The sequence below is a fragment of the Papaver somniferum genome, chromosome 5, assembly GCF_003573695.1.
Source record: "Papaver somniferum cultivar HN1 chromosome 5, ASM357369v1, whole genome shotgun sequence".
In the NCBI taxonomy this organism is placed as follows: domain Eukaryota; kingdom Viridiplantae; phylum Streptophyta; class Magnoliopsida; order Ranunculales; family Papaveraceae; genus Papaver; species Papaver somniferum.
Window position 1 is genome coordinate 31017247 of NC_039362.1, and position 27206 is coordinate 31044452.

The 27206-nt window shown below is 36.3% G+C and overlaps 1 protein-coding gene across 1 annotated transcript; it reads left to right on the forward strand.

Annotated features, from left to right (window-relative positions):
* Positions 1-9909: 9909 nt before the first annotated feature.
* On the forward strand, positions 9910-13478 carry LOC113281290 (C-type lectin receptor-like tyrosine-protein kinase At1g52310). Its single transcript, XM_026530001.1, has 4 exons — positions 9910-10331; positions 10503-10937; positions 11459-12029; positions 12689-13478. Exons 1-4 carry the CDS (start codon positions 10229-10231, stop codon positions 13302-13304), a joined length of 1725 nt encoding a protein of 574 aa, XP_026385786.1. The 5' UTR covers positions 9910-10228; the 3' UTR covers positions 13305-13478.
* Positions 13479-27206: the final 13728 nt, after the last annotated feature.

Sequence of the window (27206 nt, forward strand, 5' to 3'; positions counted from 1 at the left end):
TTTTCATTTAAGGCTAAAATTATAAAAGCCAAAATTATGCGCTGATATCCTACAAAGGATAAAGTCACTGATAAAATGATGAATACTTCTTCACTTCGCTAATTTACTTAGAATGGAGCATGTAGCAACAATCCCATGTACCCTATGAATTTATGGCATCATGACCAGCCTTGTATTTCCTGTGTTGTTCCCACTGAACTCTCATTATTGGTGCGGCATGACGACTGAGTGTTACTCTCAGCAGAGTAACACGAATCTCCAAGTGTCACTAATGAGGCATGCACGAAATACCTGTACAGGCTACAACTCTCGGTGTGTTATACTAGCCCGATTAAGCATATTTCAATCTGGACTGACCATATCAATCACCTCTCTACAATCCTTCCTGACTACACAGGCGGTTTGTCGAGGAATCACAAACAGTGAGACGAAGATATTTGTGACTTCTTTATCTTTCCTATCGGAGAATTCTCACGATCTCAAGCCAATCAATCGATTGTACTCGTACGATAGAATATGCAAGATGAGATCACACAACTACGATAAAAGTAGTATCGGTTTGGCTTCACAATCCCAATGAAGTCTTTAAGTCGTAAACCTTGTTTTAGAGAAGAAAACCAAAGGTTAAAGGAGAATCGACTCTAGCGAGCGCACTAGTATCACACAGACGTGTGGGGATTAGTTTTTCACAATGCTAGATGTCTCCTTTGTATAGCCTTCAAATCAGGGTTTTGCCTTAGTTACAAAGCAATCCTTATTCACCGTTAGATGAAAACCTGATTTAGATTCAAGCTAATATTTCTCAACCGTTAGATCAAAAACTTAGCTTGTCACACACACTTAGGTAAACGTTTACTGGGTTTGCTAAAACCATGCCCAAACGTGTACGTGTATGTTGGTTCAACATAGTAACCCAAAAGGTTAACCATATGAGCATTTCATATCAACCTTGTTCTTCTTCACATAACTAGTTCAATTAACTCAAATGAACTAGTTAAAGCGTTGTTCAATTGCTATGAGATCTTATGTAACTACACAAGACACAATTGAAACAAAGATGATTCGATTCGATTGAATCGACTTATGAACATTATAGCCATGGTTTGCATAAAGCATTCCTTAATAATTAATGTTTCATGTTCAGAGCACATCTTTAGATCATAACCTCTTAAGTTCACAAACAAGTTCGCGGACTTAAGTTAATCGGTTGAGTTTACCAAACTCAGCAGAAATTCTCGGAAAGAGAACTTCCGCTAGTTCGCGGACTTAGCACACAAACGAGTTTTGGAAAATCCAGCAGAAATTATCGGCCGAGAACTTCCGACAGTTCGCTGACTGAGTCTGCGGACTGGGTTCACGGACTTGGCAATCCAATTCCACAATCCTTCCGATTTCTCTTGATCAACAAAGTTCGAAAACTACGGTTCAAGGAATACATGGTTATGTGATCTAAACTCTCATTTCAATCATTGAGACATTCTCAGAGGACGCTATGTAGCCGTTATTCACAAACCGATTCACGTCAGAGCAATTCTCAAAGTGATTGAAACTTTCATGACTTTCGTCACTAGGTGAAGATAAACTTGATCAAAGTGAAACGTTTTACCAACACACGATTTCGAAATAAAAGATAAGCAATGAATGCTCATCTCGAAATGTCAAATGTGTATGATCTAGTCTATATAGCATACGACTTTTGTCTCATAAGAAGTAGGAGATATAATAGATAGACTTTTGAGTGATAGATAAGTTCAAGTCTCCACATACCTTTTTGTTGATGAAGTTCCACGGTTCCTTGTGTAGATCTTCGTCGTTGTCGTTGAATCGCCATGAAGTCCTTGAGCTCAACTACACTTTTTTATCCTAGTCCGAGACTTAGCTATGTAGGCTAGAAATCAAGACTCATAGTTTTGATCACTAACATTGACAAACATGCTTGAGATAGCAACGCATGCGAGGTCGACCGAGCTATGCTCTAACAATAAGGGTTTCATGCAACCAAACAACCTATCCCTTGGGAAATTGTCTTTGGTTGCATAAGATTGTTTTCCATATCTTTGTTCTTCACGAACAAGAGTGAGGTTTCAAAAGACTTTACTTGGGGATCGTAAAGCACAAGGAAGCTATCTTCTTTGATAGTTACGGAACCTGTTCCTAGGTGTTTTTCATAAACCCTAGATTTGATATAGCAAGATAACCCCAGTATTTTGTAGGTGATCTTGTAAGGAAGATTCAATTAGGGTTACAATTTTGTAACCTAATTGTTGAGTAGTATCTTCTGAAGAGAATTAATATTCTGTCAGAAGATTTTCAAGAGTATCTTCTAAAAAGAATTGGTGTTTTGCTAGAAGATTTAAGACAAGAATTCTTAAAGAAAATTGGTGTTCTACTAGGAGTTCTACAGGTGCGCGAATACAACTGAAGCAATTATTATATAAGGTCTGAATAGGTAGTAGGTAATTGGTGTAACAACTTATAATCCGTGTTTGTTCAATCTGGACTAGGTCCCGAGGGTTTTCTACAAAATTGTAGTTTTCCTCGTTAACAGAAATCTATGGTGTCTGTGTTATTTTTTTCAGCATTATATTGTTTTATCTTTATAATTGAAATATCACAGGTCGTACGTATTTAAACCTAGATAGTATTAACTCAGTTATTGAATTTGTATCTTGAAATATAGATTACAAGACTTGTTTTTGTTAGAATTCGGTCCGTGAACTGTTTGGGTGTATATATACTAGGTTTACCTTGTTAAAACAATCTTAAATACAGTTTCATAACGGAACATATATATCGCATAAGGATTGTTCATATAGATTCCCGAACGAAAAAGTTGGTGGTGTATTTGGTACCCCGTGCGTTTTCATGAAGAAACTCAATCTAGCATTACTTACTAAATTAGCATGAAGAATTCGCACCGATGTTAGTAATCTTATGGTTCAAATCCTTGGCAGCAAATATTTCAAGAGTGGAGATACCCTTCATCAAACAATAGAAGAAAACAGTTGTTCTTACACCTGGAATAGTATCACCAAGGGTTTACTAATTATTCAGTAAAACTACTTTATGGAAGTTACAAATGGTAATAAAACTAATATTTAACTGGATAAGTGGATAACTGGACTCGATCATCCTCCGATCCCAATCAGTGATACTTTCATATTCTATGAAAATGTTGTGGAGTTACTCAATCATGACAGCAATTCTTAGAACATAAATCTCTTAGACCAACTGTTTGATTCTGCTACTTCATCCAAAATTCAGAATATGTTCCTAGATACCGCTAAAGATGTTATGATATGGATTCCTGTTAAATATGGTAAATAGTCTGTTAAGAGCACTTATAAGATGCTCAATACTCGCAATAGGGAAGTGATGGTTAATGGAAGAGTCATTGATGCTGCAATATGGAAGTCTTTATGGGGCACTGACATAGCTCACAGAAGTAAGATTTTTGTGTGGAAATGTGTCCGGGAAATAAACCTAAACAAGCATGGATGTTTACAATAACAATGTAGATACTCGATGTGGCTGTTGTAGAACTGGTGAGGAAACAATGAAGCATTTACTTTTGGATGTAGACTTGCAAGAGTTGTTTGGAGAGGTATCAACATCGACATAGATGATGTAAGAAGCAACAATAATAATGTCTCTGAATGGGTCACAGTTGGTTCTCTTCCAACAATAACATCACGGATGAAAAGTGGTTGTACATTCTTATGATTGGTGCACAGATTATATGGAAGGATAAATGCGATGCAGTCTTTCATGAAGTATCTCTTAACCCTCATAACGTTGTTAATTAATAAGATAAACTATCATTTCACATTTTCTTAAAACTATCTGCAAGTAATACTAGACCATCTCATTGAGAACCACATCATTGCAAGGCATCATCAAGATTATGTTGATGCATTTTTTGATCATCTAACTAATAAACTTGATAAAAGACTAATTATGCGTGATTACGCAAGGGATTATGGAGGGATCAAAGGGAGTTACACAAATGGAGTCTTAAACCCAGAGGAAGGAGAATGCATGGCGATTCGTGAGGCATTAACTTGGGAAAGCAGGAAGTCATTAACGAGATTCCGTATTGAAGCAGATGTTAAAGTCTTCATACAATCCATCACAAGCGATAATTTACTTGTCCAGTGGGAGAATAAAAATATCATGAAAGAGATTAAACACTTCATTTCCAGTTTTCTTTATTGTAATTTTTCTTTTATTAGTCGAGACGACAATGAAGTTGCAGATGCAGTACCAGTAGAAAAACAGTTAGAAATACTGCATTAGGAGTAGAGTCTTATGACAATTTCATTGTCGATATTTGTAATCTTCTGGCAAAAAACCACAATTCATTCTCATGATAAGAAATATATTTTCGGTTTATCAAAAAAAAGAAAAAAAACATACAAAATATCCACAATTGCTGATAGTAGAAACTCTAAAATCCAAGTGCTTTTGTCCACAATCATCTTTTATCGTTCTCTAAAAGAGCGATTGATATAGTAAAGAAAATCTTATACCTTTTGTTAGAGCATTGCTTTTTCAAACTCACAAGTGTTGATATCTCAAGCTTGTTGTCAAATTTAGTTGTCAAAACTATATCTTGATTTCTAGTCTCAAGTTAAGTCTCGGTCTAGGATAGAGGTGGTAGGTCGGAAAGGTACCTACAGTTACTGCAAGTGCGCAACGTCTATTGTAACATGGAAAATACAGGTTGATCCCACATGGAGTTGTTATTATGCGAAGATAAACGTCTAAGTTCCACTAATACTAATTTAACATACGAAAGGGGTTGTCGATACGACTAGATGATGTTCGTGTAACACAAAATAGAAAACAAAACAATGCAAATAAAAGGTACTAGGGCGGTCAAATCCACATATTAACCTACACTAAGTCAATTCAGTCTCGATATTGTTCTTGTCCCTTGTAATGGACAGCGGTCAAGATGCTAGTCTGTCGTCTATCCGGGGTAATCTTAATTGGATGGCTTAATATCAACTAAGGTCACTAACTAATCCCTAGTATAAGCCATCTTCTTATAGTACAACTAATCACAAACAATTTGATCACTTAGATAATTAAACTTTTCCTAAGATGGATATTCTAATCGCAACTAAGGTATTTATTCAATCAAAAGATCAATGACAGTCCATTAAGCATGAGTTGCAGCACAATCAACATAGTAGTGTTCTAACTACAAGGGATGCATGGCATACACTGTGAGAGTAAAATGCTGAAGTACTATGATTAAATCTATCCGAAACATTTTAAGCACAAAAAGAACAATAATATAAACATGAATCAAACTAGCAATAGATCAAGGGTTTTTATCTAAACCCTAGTTATGAAATTAGAACATAATAAAGAAATTAAATACTGAAAATAAACTACTACATCTTGGTGCACTGGCTGATCCGGGCATGAGTTTTACATCACAATTCTCATACCTATTTATACTCAATTTTCACTCAATTCGACTCCAATTCGATAATTAAGAGGGACCCACTCACCAAAACGCGTTTCTATGACAGGTCACGTCTTCAATTCATTTCTGCAAGCCTACTATTCCATATGTTTGAAGATAACCCTAATTTTATCTCTCTCAATCCTATCTTCTAGGGTTACTGTTTTTGATAAGAAAGAAGATAAGGTTCAAAGAGATAGAAATTAGAGGTCTAATTGATGTTAATTATAGTGGTTATGCTCAGAGAGTTGGGGAGGAGGTGATTAATCGGGAGATGAAGGTGATGGTTCTGTAGATGGAAGAGAAGAGAAATGAATTTGGGGTGTTTCCGGTCGAAGGGGAAGGATAAAGGATGCTACGGTGTTGGGCGGATGCATCAAATTTTGATGTTGAGCAGTTATATCAAATCTGATGTCTTGAGCACAAAAATGGGTCTGGGTTCTTTCACTTCTTTCAGACCCAATGCTAGTATGGTTCTTTCAAGCGGCTAGCAGAATGAGTGCAAGCGGATTGCAACTGATTTTGCGCGATACTTCTTCTACACTCCTCACTTCCTTTACGCCCTGGCCACCAATTTTCTGCTCTTCTGGCTTCTCAATTCATCTAAGCTTTATTTAGTACCCAAAAACACAAAATTAATTAGTACAATTATTTATTCTTGAAAAAAATGAAAATACAGGACTTTGGATAAAATAGAGAATTAAAGCACAAAAGATGAGATAAATGTCAATAAAAAGATGCAGAATTATGCACTATTTGGCACTCATCAAGAGGTAGTTGATAAAAGAACCAGTCATCATTGTGTTCTACCGTTTGAAGGCGAAGATCAACCAAATCTTTTGGATAAATTCATCAACAAAAGGTAAGTGAAGACCGAACCACCTGTTTCTCAAGTTATATTCAGTTTTCTATCCTTGAGAAGTTGTCGTGTAACTAATTAAACTATCATACATAGACAAGAATTTCGAGTCAAGTTTATCTTGATAATTAGTTCTCGAAATATAATGAATAATCTTAATCAACATTTGTTCATACTTGATGAATTTCGGTTAAGGACAATTTATTGTTCGCAATCAAAATTATGATTCAAGTTTTATCGTTCGAAAATAGCCTGGAACAGTGATATGTGTCATTGATGTTATTAGGGAATATTTTGAATCGATTTAGAGAGAAATATAGAACAACTATATAGATTTAGATACAAGACAGTGTTATCAGTCTTATAAACTGGGAAAAACAGTTATAAGTCTGAACCCGTATTACATGTATTCGGACACGTAGCATAGTAGCTATTTACATATCGACTTGCAGATTTGTGGAACACATATTCTTATGTACACCATGTAAAAATATGTTCAACTCGTGAACCGGATCGGTATGCATACTCATATGCAAACCATTACGGAACCAGGTTAGTTTACAAACCGTTACACGTACTAATATAGTTTTGTGTTCCTGAACTCGGTTTAGTACCCAAACCGGTACGCAAACTGAAATAGTTTTGTGGACTCCGGAACCGGTCGTAGTTTTAAGGTTTTCAAACTGGTACGCATACCTAAAATGTTTAGTTAACTCCACAACTTGGTTTGGTGAAATGTTTACAAACCGGTACACGTACTCTGACTGACCTGAGTCACGAACGGCTATGGTATTTGTACTTTGTGCATTTACTAGCCATGTTGATTATCACCAAGTGCGATTAAATTATTTCGACGAGATAATTAGCATTTGATTAATTCTCTAAAAACACCATAAACTTATTTGATCACATGATTGTGACTCAAGGTTAATGTGTTAAGTGTTCATGAAAATGAGTATTAAGATTTTAAACTCAAATCGGCTAGTTTAGACTAACCACCTTGAACATAGTCTTTATACAAGGTTCTGTTACGGTTTCACCTAACCAGAGTGTATATCTTGTTTATGTAAATCAGATTCAAAGATTCATCTAACGGTGGATATTGTTTGCTTGGTTCCAAAGCTATCTTAGCTTAAACCTAAAGCAACCTATGCTTTGACTGTGTATAAAAAGGAAACTCCAAGCAACTAGGATTTTTGAATCCCGACACTACTTTTTGTTGTGTCCTAGTTATATCTAGAGTCGTCATCTCCATAAACCCTTTTAGGGTTTAGCGACTACAAAGAATCACATGCATTCGTGAAGCCAGGTCCATTATCTTTTATCTTGAGTACTCGGGTATCCTAATCTTGTTCAATTGTTTATTTATCACTTGAACAAGATAAATAGAAATCACAAAGTTCTCTTCGTCTCAAACTTTGTGATTCCGCAAGTTTTAAACTTGTGAGGTGAATAATAATCTAGGTTGCACTTCGGGTTGCATAAGTCGGGATTTTGAGGTTAGCTAGACTCTGTCTATTGTTATCGATTTCCAAACCACCTTGATCGAAGTACGTTTTTATCGTAAAGAAAATCACTTATATATGAGTAATATGTGGGAGGCAAATTGGTTCAAAGTCTTCGATTGAGTTGAAGAAACTCTTAGTTGGTGTGACGTCATCTAAGGGAATCAATTGCGCGGAGACCTGCTGGGATTCAAGAGGTGTAAGAAGCGCGATTGTTCCTGAATCGGTGTGAGACTGAGTTCGGGATCAACTACATTCCAGAGCGAAGTTAATTGATAGTAGGATAGTGTCCGTAACGGCTTAATACAATTTGGTGTTCAATCTAGACTATGTCCCGGGGTTTTTATGCATTTGTGGTTTCCTCGTTAACAAAATTTCTGGTGTTTGTATTTTTTTTTCTCCACATTATATTGTTTATCTTTATAATTGAAATATCTCAGGTTGTGCGTTGATCAATCACAGTAGCTAGGTCCAACCTTGTTTGTTGGATAAGAGTTGATTGATCCTTGGATATTGGTCTTTGATACCATCCAAGAACTGTCTTTGTAGTTAGGTTCACAGATTCAGTTTTGTAAACGTTCTAACAGCAAGAGAGAGAGATATAACTCTAGACACTTTTCTTGATTGAGTTTCTACTCTCGGATTTGTGTTGAGTTTCTCCATACAGATTGCCTACAAAAAAGTTGGTGGTGTATTTTGGTATCCCCAATGTTTTCTCTAAGAGTCTCAATACATCAAGAGTTCAAATGCAACAAGGACTCATTTCGTTACAATTATTAAGACTGGATAATGGAAAATAGGGGATTGATAGTAAAATAACAATAAACAGGCAAAATGCAATTGATGACATGAAAGGATTAGTAGAACGACTCAACAACCAATACCTCTTTTTATGGGAGTGGGAATGGTGATAACCTTTGGGATTGGTTATCAAATTTTAATACTATTGAATAGATTTTTCATTTTGCGTAATAAAAGAGTATCAGAAACGAAGCTAAGTAAGTAAATAACGTTGAAGATAAGTCCAAGTAACGGAAGAACAATTGCCTTATTTCCTATCTTTGGAAAGGGAGGAATTGAATCCTTACTTTAACTCCCCAGACCCACACACTCATAGACGTTGAATGAGGGCATAAAAGGGGGATCGATTCTGAGCCACGATCTACCTTTTGTTTTTCAGAGGAATATGAGCCGTCAATAGCCGGAAAAATCCCATTTAGAATTGTCGGATTAGCAAAAAACTATTCGTTTTTATAAGATAGATATTTGTGTCCTCATGTGTTTTAAGAGTCTAAAGAGTCTCATTATATAGTTCCACGAAATCTAAGTGTCACAGTCTTTACGAGACCAAATCTCTTTATTTTAGAAGTCGAAAACAATTCGAACAAAACTTTTCCACGAATTACTATGACATATGTAAAATATCCACAATCCAAATGTTTTTGTGCACAATCATCTTTTATGGTTCTCTAGAAGAGCGATCGATTTAGTAAAGAAAATTCCGATAGTAGAAGCTCCAAAATCCAAGTGTCCACAATCATCTTTTATAGTTCTCTAGAAGAGCGATCGGTTTAGTAAATAAAATCTTATACCTTTAAAGTGAATTGTTGTCTTCGGTCTTCACAGCTGCTTTCCTTCCACTCTTTGTACCAACACACTTGAAATAGATAGTTAGCATATCAAAATGCTCACACCATAAACTTTCTCTAAAAGGAGGGATCTATCGTTTCCCAGAAAAGTTTATAACTTTCTAAATCTAGGATTTAGATGGTTGCCACATAGTGTGGAAACTCGTGACGGTAAAATTTGGGACTTGAGGCACTAAGTAGCTTCGGCTCGTACCATAACCTTTTCCTAAAAGGGGGGACCTATCACTTCCTAGACAAGTTTATGGCTTCCCAGATCTAAGAGTTAGATGGTTGCCACGTAACGTGGAAATTCGTGACGGCAAAACTTGGAGCTTGCAGCTTCAGCTTGTATCTGGGAAAGACCATTGATATGGGCCAGATTGTTTAGGATTGGTGTCGGTGGTGACTGGTGAGCGAGTTACAATAGTCTTACTGAGTAGCTCTAACTGTGCAGCGAAGACTCGAGTCCATGACACTTCTTTTCCCTCAAAGGTAGTAGTTAGGAAATACTGTAGGAAGGATTATTTTCCTTCATCTTCTTCTTCTTCTTTCTCATCATAATCATTGCAGTGAACTTAGGGTACTGTTTGGAAATGATTTAAGAAAGTAAATCTGATTCAATCATAAAATCAATTTACAAACCTAATACTCATATCTCTCACTCTCTTTCACCCTAAAACCCTGAAATAGTATGGGAATTTCTTAGAAGAAGAAAAAGAAGCTTATGAGGGAGGAGGTGGAAGCAGTTTAGCAGGCATTGATGGAAGTAATAATCCGTTGCTGGGGCTTCAGCTTCACTATTTATCTCATTATTGTAACACTCACATTCACTTCTCAACTTGTTAGGGCACAAAATGCTGCCGGTGAGCTTCTATCCCATGTATTTCATCTCATCCTTACTTTTACTTCAGTTTTTTGAACTAATTTGACTAAATCTTAGCACATTTTGCATTTATATACACCAAAAATGTCTTCTGTTTGATCACTACAGTCTTAATTGAGTATTGAAAAATAACTTTTGCTTCAAACAACAGCGTTATGCCCCACAGGCTGGGAAATTGGACCTCACAAGAACAAATGCTTTATACTTGTACCAAAAACTGGTTCTTGGGACGCTGCTGAATCACATTGTAAGGACAACAACTACAAAGGTCATTTGGCTGCTGTCTCTTCGGTTCAGGAACTAAGCTTCGTCCAGGATCTATGCTCCGATAATGGATGCTGGGTTGGAGGGAGAGCTTTCAAATCCAGTACTCTTGGTTTTGGTTGGAAGTGGTCGGACTATGTTTCACTTTGGAACGAGTCTGCTTTTGTGGGTGCACCACTATATTCAACTTGTACCAACTCATCAACATGCCAAGGGAATAATCTGACGTCTTTCTCGTGTTTGTTGGTGACTCGTAGCCCTCTTGGCGTTGTGGTAGAGAGATGCAACGAAACGAGGGAGTTTATTTGCATGCTTCACTTAGGTATTCATTTCTTAAATATTTCCTGTTAAAGATATCTTAGATCTCAAGTACCGAAGTAGTTTAAACCAGTGGAAGTGATCAACTAGTCAAACTTGGGGGTTTGGCAGTAAGGGTTTTTGCTCATTGTAGGTTATATAATGGTGCTCGTATATGAATTTAACTAGGCTTGTCATAGTGGATAACCCGATAAGTGATAGATGCAGGGTTGGCTTATGGGTTGTGTTTTAAGTTGTATCTTGCTTTACATTGGTAATCTGCACTAAAATTGAGAAGTCAGTGGACCATAACCATTTTCGCCTGAAAAATAGATGGGAGCCAGAACAAGCTTAAAATGTTGAATACTTAGGGATTTATATCACAAGTTTCTGCTAAGTAAAAGCTAGCAATATTTTCTTTCCCTTTCATAGCTTCTCTTTTTCATGGTCCATGCCTTTCTACTTCTGTTGAGTGATTGTTTCTATCTCAAGTGATTACTCAAATTGTTTAATGTCTTCATTTGTAAAATTATGTTTTTGTGTCAGATGCTAAATGTCATCAAGGACACTGCCACACAGAATATTTGGTCATCCTTTCAGTTGTAAGTGCCTTGATCCTTGTCACAATATTGGCTGTTGTGGTTTGGCTCCTTGCCTACAAGCGTATCAAGAAACGCAGAAGGTCACATAAAGTATCTAATCCTGCAACACGTGCTTTAGTACCTCCGTCATGGAAGGTCTTTAGCAACGAAGAGCTGAGGTTGATTACAAAGAATTTTAGTGAAGGAAGCCGGCTTCTTGGGGATGCGAAGACAGGTGGGACTTATAGCGGAGTTCTTCTTGATGGAACGAGGGTAGCAGTCAAGAGGTTGAAGCAGTCCAACTTTCAGAGGAAGAGAGAGTTTTATTCTCAGATTGGAAGGGTTGCAAGACTTTGTCATCCAAATCTAGTGGCTGTAAAAGGATGTTGCTATGATCATGGTGATCGTTACATCGTTTATGAGTTTGTTGCTAATGGGCCTTTAGATAGATGGCTACATCATATACCAAGGGGTGGTAGAAGCTTGGATTGGTCAATGAGAATGAGAGTTGCTACCACACTTGCTCAAGGAATTGCGTAAGTAGAAACTTAACTTATCATAAAAGCTAAGACAGATGCAGTGAATTCTTCATTCTACTTATATTGGTCAATGTTTTGCCGTCACTATTTCTTTTGGAAAGTGGCACGCCTCAAATTATTTTGTTGCCAGGCATATTTTTTAAGTTCCCTTTAAACATTTAGGTACAATCTTAAAATGCGAATATGATACATCAATACCACATGCGTTAGGAACAACACCTACAATATTACTTGACTTTGTATTTATTTTCTGTAAATGTTCATGTAAGTTAGTATCTTGCTTCGTTGTCTGGACCTTCCGTCTAAATTAAATACAAAAAGATGAAACTCATTGTTTAAGACTATTCTTCGTAGTTTCTCAAATAGTATTTCATTCTTGAAATTTCAATACCAGATTTTGTGCAAATGGACACACAGAAAAGCTCAATAAACTGTTATGTCCTCTGGTTCTTCTCCCTTGATATTATAGGTGAATTAAATGCTAAACAAGTTCTCCAAACCCTGTAAAAATAATATGATTATTAAGTTAGATATTTGGATTGTGATTGCTCTGTTGGATGGTTAGAAAATAATTTTCTATGGTATATATGTGTATTTGTATTTGTTCATTGTTCTCATTGTTTGAGCACTTTGCATGTGTATGCCAACCAAATCAGGTTTCTACATGACAAGGTGAAGCCACATGTTGTCCACCGCGACATCCGTGCCAGCAATGTATTGCTTGATGAGGAGTTCGGGGCACACCTGATGGGAGTGGGGCTGTCAAAATTCGTACCATGGGAAGTGATGCATGAAAGGACAGTGATGGCTGCTTCATATGGCTACCTTGCTCCAGAATTTGTGTACAGGAATGAGCTGACGACAAAGAGTGATGTTTATAGTTTTGGAGTGCTGCTTCTTGAAATTGTTAGTGGACGTAGACCTGCCCAGGCAGTTGATTCAGTGGGTGCTCAGAGCATATTCGAGTGGGCCACTCCATTGGTGCAGTCTCATCGCTACCCGGACCTCTTGGATCCACTAATCTCCGACATCCCTGAACTTTGTGTCATACAAAAGGTGGTAGATCTTGTATATGCTTGCACGCAGCATGTTCCATCGGTCCGCCCGAGGATGTCGCATGTAGTTCATCAGCTGCAACAACTGGAATTCAAAGCTACCAGTACTGCTACTAATACCATCAGCAGTGAGATGGATAGCAGTGCTACAAGGACGAGCACCTTTGACTCTCAAATTCATTCGCTGGAAGTAGAAGTTAGCAAGAATTTAGTTTAATCTTTAGTTTCTCAGTTACTCTTTTAAGGATAACAAACTGTTAGCAAGAATTTAGTTTAATCTTTAGTTTCTCAGTTACTCTTTTAAGGATAACAAACTGTTTCGTTGTAAATTTTGTATCTTGCTTCTTATCCAAGGGAGACAAACTCGCGCTGGATCCTCTAATTCTCTAAATGCTGTAGCAGTAGCCAAATTAGCTAGCCGACTTTTTTGTTTGTTTCTCATTTATATACTTTTATCTGAGAGGAAAAGAAGAGGGTACTACCGTGGTTCTGCAGAATCGGTCCGTGATACGGACCGATACTGATCAAAACTGACTGATATTGGCCGACACAAAAGATTTCCGTCTAGTCTCAAGATACAGAATTGTCATCCTGTTTATATACACTTTCAAGAACAATCAATGAATAAATAAAGATGATAACAATTGAATCCGGAAGCTATTGTAATTCAAATAAATTATTACATAAGATATGATTGATTATATACGATTGTCTCGGCCGATAATTATAATAATGTGAAAAGATAATAAAGTTCGAGTTAATTTCTTCCTCGGAATTTGAAAAACAGAGTAGATGATTAAAGATAATAACGTTCGAGTTAATTTCTTCCTCCGAATTTGAAGAACAGTTAGATGATTGACTTAGCTCTTCTAGCTAACGTTTGCAGAGGATCCGTTGAGGAACTAGATGAATCTCCAAATGATCCTTATCATCTATCATGATACTTATGCATTGGATATTGAGATTGTTGATTAAAATTCTATTGATTTTCCATTAAAAAAAAAGACCGATTGCAAGATCTATTTAATTGAGCATGTCTTAAAGTTTATATGTGTTTTAGATTCTATATCGGGCGGTTCTTCGTCTTTTTCTGCCCTAGCTATCTGATGTATTGTGGATGTCCCATATCGATATTGAAGCATCATTTATAGTCCATCCTAGAATTACATAGAATATGCCAAGTATGCCCTTGGTGCTAGTATAAATTAGAAGACATAAGGCTAACAGAGGAAAGTTTTTTGAGTTTTAGAATATTGTGTGAAGAATGAGAGGTTCTCTTCTTTCAAACCTAATTGTTATCTCTAGGGGGAATTAGATCATCTAATTCTGGAGTATCAACTCGATGCCTCTCATAGTCTTATAGTTTCCAATTTAATTGGGTAGAAATTGTAAGTTATTTGAGAAGAATCTCCATTTTTAGGTTCTTCCTTTATTTAAAGGGTAGAAGAAACTAAATTGGTTGATAATTTATTCTTTTCAAGTTGTCAATTTTAATTTATTTTCATTATAAGCTTCCGCTTCTCATCACTATCGACCTTGAGTCTTTCGTACTAGGTGTACTCTTTCTTTTCCCCTAAGTGGTTCGCTAACATTGTACCTAGTGTGGGTAAGACGAATTTACTGAAGTTACTCATCTAAATTTTCCTTTGCAACTGTCTTAATGCAAAGCACTTCTCGGCTAGTGCTTTTCCAATGTCGGCGTCGATGAACTCTCCACTAAAATCATTATCAGCAATTAGTTCATTGAGGGATAGTTGTTACCAAAAGGGATCAATATCTTGAATCAAAATCATATTATCTTTGTACATAGCTACCACATGCCGACATAAGAGTCCAAACCATGACATGTTGGGACAAACACACTCTTCTCCCTGATAGATGCCCAACCAAAAATGGTCCACTTCGTAAACAATCTTCTTGATTGCTTAATGGTGCATTATAAGTTATTCCGCTGAGTCAAGGATCGTCCAAATATTCGACGTGTTTTTTACATCGGCATTTTTTCAAACCTTTCCTTAAACCTATCGATATCACGGAGGAAGTAGTTGTGCATGAATTGGAAAATCGGGAAAAAAATTCACCACCCTAACTATGGAGCTTCTTCTTTAAATGGTTGTGAGATGACTCTGTTGTACTTATAGCTCAGTTGTCAAAGTGTATATATTTTTTTGTGACGCAGATATAAATTTCTCATTATGCGGAATCAACCAATTGTTTAACAAATCATTTACAACTTCGGGGGAGCTTTCCCAGTGTGCCAATATCATACGTTCATTCTCTTTATAGTTTTCCTCGGTGATATACCGAACCAAGGTATCCCACTCCCTCGAAAAACTAGCCCATTTAGTGCCACCACCTTGTCATTTTCCTCGAATTTGTCTTTCTCTTCTTGTTGTTTCTCTATCGGTAGTTTCCTTATTATCTCTATTTCTCTTTGCCTTGGTGGTTGAATGATGGGCTTGCACTTTGTTAAATACTACTCTACAAGGGTGTATGGAAAAGCCTCTTTATTGTATTTAGCAATTCTACTTCCTTTCGATAATGATCACCTTCAAAGTATAACCTTCTACATATAATCGCTTCACTTGTTCTAATGCCCACGTACAAATTTGTTCCGTCTCATCTTTCAAGAAATAAAATGTGAAGCTAAAAGGGGACTTGGTAGATGTTTGGCCGACAAACTTTAAGACCGAGAGTCCATACTTATCTGTTTTGTTCGTGCAATTGATCCATTAGAAGCACTTGACGAGAGCACCGCGTCAACTTTATAAACTCCAGATTAGCCAATAAAAGATGTTTTTTTACCCTCATCTTCTTTATGGAACATAGTGCAATTATGGTTCCCCACCCCCCAACCCAAATGCATCAGTTATTGTATTTTGTCATGTCTTACTTCTCAATTTTTCTTTTGATTTTGCATTGTAGATGGTCTTCAAAGAATAAACACTTTTTGGGATTCACATGCTTCAAGTGACCGAGGATATCAATAGGTTTCATACAATTTTTGGGTCTTGGAATCTAACAGTACAATTTCATCGGAAGTCATCCATGCAACAAAGGGATGTGACAACAAAGTCTTCGGAGGTGCGAGGTTATGACGACCGCATACAACTTTATTAAGAATCCACATTTTTTTCGTTGTTGAGATATATTGAAGCTTTCAAGGGCGTCCAATATTCTTACATACATAATTTTCATTCTTCCTCCTCGTCTATACGGTACCTTTTTGTTTTGCATGATTTTTATACTCTTCACTATACTCGTAAACCATTTGAAAGTGATGGCCATTCACTTGACTTTTACAAACTATCATAAAAATCTTTCATTTCCCATGCTCTTTAGGACATTCCTTTTCTCCATGTCTACAACGACCAAGAACATAAAATTATATAAACATCACAATATGGTTCAAAGGATTGAAAACACATATATTGGCAACCTATCAAGTTGTTCAAATGGTGATCAGTAATATATTCAGTGAGAACTTTGTTATCTGTAAGTTGATCAACTATTATTTGAGGCACATGCACGATCTATAAACTAGTCAGAGGAAAACAGAAAAATAATATTTACGGTTAGGTTGAAAAATCATCAAACTTAACCATAAACAAAACTTAAGAAAATATGTCGCGGAATTCCTAGCTGTAATAGCCGATTTCCAGCTGTAAAACAAAAAACCAACTACATAAAATTCTATGCTAGCTCTACAGTTACTAGACCTTGCTGATAGACCACATACGACTAGGTTTTGTTTGTTTGCCTGGCCGTAAATAAGGCATTAAATAGCATTAAACCCCAATGCACATAATTACGACCAAGTTTTCGAGCCTAGGAGTATATTGGTTATGATTGGGATTTTACCAATTTTACCTTGATATGACTAGGAGTCATCATTTTTTAGTTATAAACTAAGGTATCGATTGGGTTTCAAAGGTATTAACCTGGTTGTAATCAAATCTGAAAAGCTTAAAATTCATTCTTTTTACGTACACGGTTTCACCAACTTGGAGCAATAGACATTGGATCCAAGTTAGAGATGTACATAAACTATTTTCATCCATTGATTCTTCACATTCTCGGTTTGTTTCTTGATTTTCTCCATTTGGTTGAGTATTACCTTGACTTTGGGTTAAACGTTCTTCATCATCTAAGTAATTAGCCATAGTTGAATCTTTTGCAAGAGATATGAAGAATGTTTTTGATATGAAATATAAGGATTCACCCAGAAAAGGAGATGGTAACTAGTACATCACCAACTTTTTTGTTTGGGAACCTATATGGGCAATCCTTGTACAATCTATATGTTTGGTTACGAAATTGTAGGGTTTATGATAATTACCTAGATGTCGTAACTACTCAAATAAGATAGCTTTTCTGTGATTTATGATCGCCAAGTAAAGTCTTTAAAATCTTTTTCTTATTCGTGAAGAACAAGGATGTGGAAAACAACCTTACGCAACACACAATTTTCGAACGGATGATTTGTGTAATTATATGAAACCTTATTTATAGTGAATGATCAAGGCTAGGTCGCTTAAAAACAAAGCCACCTTGTCTAAAAAACAAGTTGACTAAAATAGACCCTTAGTCACGTATTTACGGTTTCAGTTTGCAAACTGTTGCTAAAAGTTTGTGTACCATTTCTTGTTCACGAAGTCAACCTTTAGCTACATCTTTCACCTTTAGTAAATCATTCATAACTTCTTCGTTATAAATCGAAATCGAGTGATTCTTAACTCATAATTTCACACTTTCATTTACTATAGTATGAAGACTTTTCCAACATCAATGATTATTTCCACTGCAGTGTTATGATAAAAAATTCTTCTGGTGTATATGCAAAGGTATACATTTTGTTAGAGAAATGCTCGGTTGAACCCACAAGTTTTACCATCTTAAGATTGTTATCAATGTTAGTTGAACAAACATACATCTTAATTTCTAGTCTACTAAGTCAAGTCTCGGACTAGGTTAGAATTTGGTAATTGAGTATCAGACATCACCCTCGGAAGATAAAGATCGACAAATACATTTGGAGAACTTCATCAAAGGCATGTGAAGACTGGACCATTTTATTTTTCTCACTATCTTACCATTTTATCTTTTGAGACTATGTCGTATGACATATAATAGATTTATTGCAAAGAAGAAATTTCGAGTCAAGATTATCTTGTTAAACAACTCTAAATATGATTTAAAGCATTGGATTTTCAAAGGTCCTTAACAATATTAGTTTGAAACAATTTATTGTTCAAAAGTTAGCAAATGATTTTATCATTTGGGAATGTTTCAAACATGAAAAGAGAGAAATACAAAACTTATAATATTTCGACGCAAGGTAGGTTGGCGAACCACTTCGCAAACCATACAAATCTGAGGTTCAGAGATACAGGGAAGGTTGGTGAACCCAGTTCGTACACCTCAAGTTCAAAATGGGACAGTTCACGAACCATGTTCAAGAACCATGGTGATCTGAATTCTTTGATATTGGTATAAAAGGCTTACATTTGGTGAACCCGGTTCATAAACCGTGTCTATCTGAGTTCTCGAGCCGAGTAAGGTTGGCGAACCCGGTTCATGATCTGTAGCACACTTAATCGTGAACTTTCCTTACGGTTCACGAAACGTTTCACCAACGGTCCCAGTAGATTTTAGAAGATGCTCAAAGGATTTATTTTTCCAATATGTTTAGCATTGCTATGACTCTCATAAACACCTCTAAGACATCATTGATTACTAAGACACTTGTGTGTGTGTATCTTAATTAAATTCTTAAAAGTTTAAATGAACATCAAGTTGCTTAAAGTTCATAAGACATATTTTCCAAAGAACAGTCATTACACGGTTCTGCAACCGAACCACTGTGTATACTATTCTATGTGATTTCAAAGGCTAATTCTCACATGTTTACTTAAAACCCTAATAAGAATTTCATCTAAACAAAGGAAGTGTTTACTTGATTCTCAAGTTATCTTAACGTAAATTCTAAGCAACCCTCGGTCTTGAAAAACTATAAATAGAGATGCTCTTTCAACAAGAAAATTCAATCCTCACACTTTGTGTCCTTTTTGATAGTTAGATTCGTCCTCTATTAACCTAAGTTTCTTATGAGAAATATAATTAGGTCTACGACTAAAAGACTTCGCTTTGAGGATTTGTGAATCCATATCCGACAGTCTTTTATCTTGATAGTTCGTGAATCATGATCTTGCTTTTACGTTATCGAGATTCTCGTAATCTTTTTCAGGCAAGATATACAGTAATCGCAAAGTTCTCTTCCTCCCAGACTTTGTGATTCCTTAAGATAGATATCTGAAAATTATTCTTAATTGATAAGTTGAAGATTATTCTTGAGAGGTGGTAAAGAATCCAGGCTTTTCGTATAAGTAAGTGTAAGTATTCCAGATTTGTGAGGATTGTTAACTTTGTCTATTGCAAACAGATTTCCAAGCCTCGATCTTTGATTTAAAGGGAAATCAAATAAGTTTATCTATTAGAGGGAGATTGGTATCAGAAGTATTCACTTAGGTTGAAGAAACTCTTAGGTTGTAAAGGACGCCAGCTAAGAGAATCAATTGCATAGAGCCTTGCGAGGTTCAAGAGACGTAAGGATCGCGACTGTAACTGAATCGCTTAGAGGGTGGATTTGGTCTCAACTACATTCCAGTTATAGGTCTGGTAATATGTTAGTGTCTGTAACGGATTAATGTTGTTTGGTGTCCAAATCTAGACGAGGTCCTGGGGTTTTTCTTCTATTGCGGTGTATTGTTCTTTTTCATTTCCACATTTATCTTTATAATAGGATTTACACAAGTAGTACGTACTCAATCTTAGTAGATACGTCCATATAATTGTGTTCGATTACAAGACTTGTTTCTTGTATAATTCGTATCTTGAAAGATAAATAACAAGTTTATTACTTGGCAGAATTCCGATTTGATTATTTGAATGCGAATAGATTGATCTTAGATATTGATTTTTGAGATCATCTAAGTAATCTTCTTAACAATCAGGTTCACAGACTTCATAGTTTGTATGTTCTGATTGAGAAGAGGTAGAGATATAAAGTCTATATATATATTAGCAAGGATCATTAAGTTGGTCTTCTTGTAATTGTATTAGGTTTTGTCCATACATGTTGCAGAACAAGTTGGTAGCATACTTGCTATCCCCTTCTTTACATATTTACCGTCGTAAAAATTGTTTCAAAGAGTAAGCACTTTGTTTCCATAGATAGAGAGGAAGAATGAATAATTAATCAAGTATTTGTTAATAACCTTTAATGAAGTTCTCCATAGATGACTTTGTGAGTCTTCAATCTTCAGTCAAGTATAGTTTTGATTTCATACTCTATTTCTTAAACATAATCAAGTCTACTAAATTAAGAATGCCCTTTGGCATCTAAATTTGACAACTAAATTGACATACAACGCCAGTGGGTTAACCGAGCAATGCTCTAACACACCCACCACAAATTTCTCATCGGAATCATTCATTTTGGTTAATTGGGTCAAAATCTGGATTTTTCAACCTAAATCTCCTTCTTTTTTGTTTTTTTTTAAATTCCTTCTACTCCTTCTCCCTCCAAAAAAATAAAATAATTCGTCTGAGTTTATACCACTAACTATAAATAAAATTCAATAATTTAATATAGTAACAATATAAGATTATCTAACGTAATTATATTGTTAACACTAATTAAACGAGGGCAGTTTGGTCATTATGAAAACTAATTGGATATGTGGTTTTTGGAATTACCGATGGGTGATCATGTTTTGTCTTATTAGAGAAGCCCCTATATTGTGATTTGTAAGCCTCTAAATTAGGTTTTATACAATGTTCTGAAAAGCGGATCATATCGGTCTATCCAAGCAGTGAATCGGTGATCCAGACAAAAAATGGGTTGGTTCATCGTTGATCAACATATGTTTCCAAAACCCCGTTAAAATTGTTGAACCAGATGACCCGGCTAGTTCAGCCAGTAAATCATCTGACTCATTTTAGCCGGTTCACCTGGTTTCTTCTTCATCATCATTTTTTTAATTTTTTTTTGTCTCTGCAGAAGTAAACAGGTTTGGTTTCACCATATAAATGACATTCAAGCATTACCTAATCTATTAACAACAAAGATTACTTTCTTCGTTTTGCTACATTAGGTTAATAACAAAGATTCAATAGCAAGCGTTAAAAATAGATAAAGAGAAGACACAAAATGCATGATGTGTTCAAGATTGTTCAAATTTTGAGTAGAAAAAACAAAATAAAAGAGCAGAAAGAAAGTGAGTAGTCCTTTCTGATTATATTTTTCCTTTAAGTACATGAGAAGAAGAGATTGTAGTAGTACATGTGTTGATTGACACTAGAGGAAACACTACATGTGCCCATAATGAGTATCTCGACACTTGGGTGCTCATACACATGATGGATTTGAAAAAACGGAGGTCTAACAACCACACCCAATATTTCGTTTCGGCAATCTGTATGGACTAACTCCAATATAATTCCAATAAAATCAACTATAAAATCAAACTCAATCAAGGAAATATATCCAAGAGTTATATCTCTGTTTCTCAATGTAATCAGCAAATCAAACAGATAGAAACCCGTGAGCCTGATTATTATGAGAAACAACTTGAATAGTACCAAAGACCAACGTTCAAGTGTCAACCAATTTCACTCAACAACCAAAGGTTGGATGTACCAATGGATTTAACTACGCACAACCTATGATATTTCAATTATACAAACAAATATAATGCGGACAAGAAATAATACAGACACCAGAAGTTTTGTTAACGAGGAAACTGCAAATGCAGAAAAACCCCGGGAATTAGTCCAGATTTGAACACCACACTGTATTAAGCCGCTACAGACACTAACCTACTACAATTTAACTTCGGAATGTAATGCAGTTTAGCCCTAACCAAGTCTCACACCGCTTAAGGTACAGTCGCGTTCCTTACGTCTCTGAATCCCAGCAGGACTCTACACACTTGATTCCCTTAGCTGATCTTACCCACAACTAAGAGTTGCTATGACCCAAAGTCAAAGACTTTATAAACAAATCTGTCTCCCACAGAAAAGTCTATTCTAATGGATAAATATGTTTTCCACGGAAATACCTACGAAGTTTTTGTTCCGTCTTTTGATAAATCAAGGTGAACATGAACCAATTGATAATCCGGTCTTATATTCCCGAAGAACAACCTAGAAATATCAATCACCTCACAATAATTTAACTATATGGTAGTAGAATAAGTTATTATAGAATCACAAAGAATAGGACGAAGAGCTTTGTGATTACTTTTTATCTTACCTATCGGATATTAAATCTCGAGCAAATCCTAGAGAAGACAATACTCAATACGATAAAATAAAGTAAGATCAGAACATCCAACTACATAGAAAATAGTTGGGTCTGGCTTCAGAATCCCAATGAAGTCTTTAAGTCGTTAACCTATAATGGTTTTAGAAAAACCTAGGTTAAAGGAGAATTGGCTCTAGTCGCAGCTAGTATCACACATGAGGTGTGGGGATTAGGTTTCCCAGTTGCTAGAGTTCTCCCTTATATAGTCCTCAAATCAGGGTTTGCAATCAATGCTACCTTGGTAACAAAGCATTCAATATTCAACGTTAGATGAAAACTTGATTAGATTCATGCTAATATGTTTCAAACGTTAGATTGTGTTAGCTTGTTACACATAAATGAAATGTACCTTCATTTAAATATAGGTAATTGTACCTAAATGTGTACACTTGGCTGGCTCAATGATAGTAAACTGAAGTTAGCCACATGAACAATTTCATACCAACCTTGTTCATCTTATTCACAACTAGTTCAAATGACTCAAATGAAACTAGTTATAGAGTTGTTCAATTGTTTATATTCTCATAGAAGTATACAAGACACAATTTAAGCAAAATTGGTTTTGATTCACTCGAATCAATTCATGAACATTATAACCACGGTTTGCAAAGATTGCATTCCTTATTATATAAATGTGTTTTTTCATGAGTATATAAACATACATAACCTATTTTAGAACTTAACCTACTCAGGTATGCAAACACGTACGCATACCTAAGTTCTCAGACATGATCTTGTTCGCCAATATGAAAACGGGTACGCGTACTGTCGTTCACGACCGAACTCATTCAGTACGCATACGGGTATGCATACTATAGTTCTCGGACTTCAACTGTTGAATCAGTACGCATACGGGTATGCATACTAAATTCCCGGACTTGAATACACTTGCAACAGTTAGCATACAAGTACGCATACTGTGCTATATCCAATCAAAGGTTAATTGTTATAAACTCCCATTGTAATCATTGAAACATTCTTGGAAAACGAGAATAGCCATGTCACACAAACTATTAGGTTCAAAGCAATTTTCAAGTGATCAATTGATCAATACGAAACATTCCGAGTCTACATCAAATGATTGTCTCACACAAATCGTGTAAGATGTTACCAGGCACATGATCATCTTTTGACTTACGTCAAGAATAAAAGATGAACTTGGTTAAAGAGAAAGCTTACCAGCACATATTTCGAGAAATATGTAAGCGAGTTAAACTCAACTCGAAATATCAAATGTGTATAATGTAAATTCTATATAGCTATAAGACTTTTGTCTCAATAGGAGATATAATAGAAATAGACTTCTGAGTGATAGATGAGTTCAAGTCTCCACATACCTTTTGTTGATGAAGTTCCATAATCTCCCCTTAGTAGTTCTTCGTCTTCAGTCGATGAACGCCGTGAAGTATAAATCTCAACTACATATTCTATCCTAATCCGAGACATAGCTATAAGTAGACTAGAAATCAAAACTTATAGTTTTGACAACTAAACTTGACAAACAAGCTTGAGATAGCAACGCTTGCGAGTTCGACCGAGCAGTGCTCTAACAGGATTATCTTGGTTACATACGATGACAAAGAGGGAAGTTAAAGTTAATCTTCCAAAATAATTTTTCTTTATCTGTTTTGATAACATTTAATCTTTGATTTCATCAAGTGGAGATGGAGGTTTTCGTGGGTGTCTGAAAGAAGCATAGGGAGTCAATAACATCATTGAGAAATATGTGAAAGCCAGAACGAAGAAAATGAGAAGACATAGTGCTTTAAAAGTTAGGATTTTTGTGGCGAAAATGTAAATAATTGACATAAAAAGAGAAATTGTGGAGTTAGGAAGTGAGAAATTCTGGCCTTCATACTTAAATTCTCGATGAAACCAGGAATTTACATTCGGGTTGGCTATAAAAATCCCAGCACACGAACCAGGAATTAAAAAAAATGATAGTGACAAGGAAGAGTAGATACATGCTATAACAGAGGTTGAGTGCTTGATTTTCCCCAATTATAACATCAATAGAAAATGTAACGTAAATAAAAAAAAAAGGAATACTAAATGAATGTTGCCATAGTGTGTAAGGGGAGGGTATGTGGGGAGGTGTAGATGGGGAAAAACGATTTGCTGGTTTTTAAGGAATTGAGGAGACGACCGTACGGAGGAGACATCTCGAACCGAGTGAAATGTTAAACCTCACACAGATGCACCGCTGCAAAGGGGGTGCTTTAGATTCGAGAGATCAATCTGTAGTACTCCGGCCTAAATCAAGACAATGATCGTTCCAGAGTAAATTCGGTCACAAGAGAGGATGGGTTGATCTCTAGGAGGGAAGCTGAGAAATGTGTGGAATCAATGGTAATCAAAGATTGTGGGTGTGTGAATTCCGAATACGATAAGCTCCGAGTGATTGAAATTGCTCAATTGAGAGTAGTTGCTCAATTGATGATTTGATGATCTCGTGTTGTCAGTTTGACGTGAGATTGATGATACTGATGATGATGCTTCAATCATGATTCAGAGACTTATTTATATTGCTGGAATTGTAGACACCATGATTCCATGAAGTGTGACAGTTGATGGAATCAAGGAGTGGGGAAGTGGAGATCGTGTTTGAAACCAGTTGCTCAACGTGTGGAGACTTGGTCGATTTTCCACCCACTACCTCGTGAATTCCTTCAACTGATTGCACGACTTGCTCACATTCCATCGTGTGTTTGAACACATGTGCCGTAGACCGCCAGACCAAAACCCAAAGTGATATCCCCCCAAGTGACACGATTGACGTCTCGTGGTTTGTTAGTCAATTGACGACTTCGTGGTTTGATAGGACGATGAGTCCATGTAGTCGTGAGTTGAACATGATGTTCTGAAACTCGTGAATTGAACATGTCATGAGACAGAGGTATAGTTCTTACGATAAAGTGAGTAAGTATCGCTCATTCGATGGATCGTTGAATATCGATTGTTTAACCAATATTCCTTGGTTGGAGAAAATATTCCTCATCTGAGCAAATGCTGCTCATGTGATGAATTGTTGAATATTTGATCGTCTGAGCATGTGTTGCTCATCTGATGGATTATTGGCAGCGTACCAAAAATATTAATTAAAGTACTGGTTGTTGAACCGAGAATAATTAATAAGATTAATGACCATGAGGTCGTCGTAAAATTATTAAGGTTGGAATCTGGAATGATGATCCTTGGATTCAGAAACCCTAATTTGATCAATTGATGATCAATTCACGGTTCGTCAGAATTTTAACCATGGGACGAAGGAGGGAGCGACTACATGGGACCGTGGATCAACCATATAGTGTCCAAATGCTCACGTGAGCAAATACGAAGAACTCCTGAAGAGTTGACGATTTGTTGGTGGAAGAAAGATTAAATGCTGGCTTAATCATTTATTCAAAAATGCTCGTCTGAGCCTTAGGTGAGAAAACCTAATTAATTATGACGAGGCGAGGGAACGACCATGAAGTCATGAAACCGGTCCTGGGTTGTCCCATGACCGCCTGACGATCACTTCATGAAAATCCAAAGTGTTTGGGAGAGTTTTGGACCTAATGCGAGCAATTGTGCAAATTAGGTCAAAACTTGTGAAAATTGATGGGACCGGCTTCCGTGAGCCAAAGAGCCAATCTTGGTCGGTCAAGATAGCGTTCTCGTGTCCCCAAGGCGTCCGCGTCTCAGTCCTGAGAATTTTGATATTTTCTGGCGTGCAATTGAGCATCCATTCGAGAAAATATGTCAAAATTAGGGTTTCGACGAAACTGAGGAAAACACCATGAGATGATGAAAAATAATTATAAAATAAGGAATGAGGAGGCGTGGGACCGCCGTGGTCAAGGCATGGTCGGCCGGCCGTGACCACGGTCCCGTGGTGCCTTTTCCTTAATTTTATAATATTTTGATGATTTTATGAAAAGTTCATGAATTTTGAGAAATTTGATGAATTTTGAGAAATTTGATGAATTTTGGGAGTTTCCATGAATTGAAGGAGTTTTCATGAGTTCAAGGAAGCAAAAAATATTTAAAATAATAAAAATAAGGACGTGTGGGACCGTCGAAGGCATGGTCGGCCGGCTACGGCCCGGTCCCACGAGTTTTCCTAATTTTATAATATTTTGATGATTTTATGAAAAAATCATGAATTTTGAGAAATTTGATGAATTTAGGGAGTTTCCATGAATTGAAGGAGTTTTCATGAGTTCAAGGAAGCAAAAATATTAAAATAATAAAAACAAAGGCGTGTGGGACCGTGGAAGGATGGTCGGCCGGCTAGGGCCCGGTCCCACGAGTTTCCCTATTTTTTAATATTTTTTAAGTATTTTGATGATTTGAGAGAATTTTTCCTAATTTGAGAGAAATACCATGAAATCAAGGAATTTGATGAATTCAAGGAAAACTATATAATAATAAAATAATAAAACAAAGGGGCGTGTGGGACCGGCTAGGGCATGGCCGGTGTAGATGGTGGATTTTCGACAAAGGCTAAATTCGTAAACTCATAATTATACGAAACTCTGATTCAGCAATCGGACGTGAGTATCGAGATACGAGTCTCTCATCGAATTCTCAACAGAGAGTACTTTCTCTCAGAGTACATGTAGATATGTAGTCTCACGACTGGACAACGGCATATCTCATGAATACTGAATACTTTCAGTGATTATTTCTATATAGCATCACGTGATGGACGGCACCTAGACAGCTTGCTATGCTAGTATAGAGCGATAACGTCTTCAGGAACAAACA

Coding starts and splice junctions, on each gene's coding strand:
- LOC113281290 (XM_026530001.1), top strand. CDS start 10,229: ATGGAAGTAATAATCCGTTGCTGGGGCTTCAGCTTCACTATTTATCTC. Junction 10,332..10,502: donor TAGGGCACAAAATGCTGCCG/GTGAGCTTCTAT, acceptor TTCAAACAACAG/CGTTATGCCCCACAGGCTGG. Junction 10,938..11,458: donor TATTTGCATGCTTCACTTAG/GTATTCATTTCT, acceptor TTTTTGTGTCAG/ATGCTAAATGTCATCAAGGA.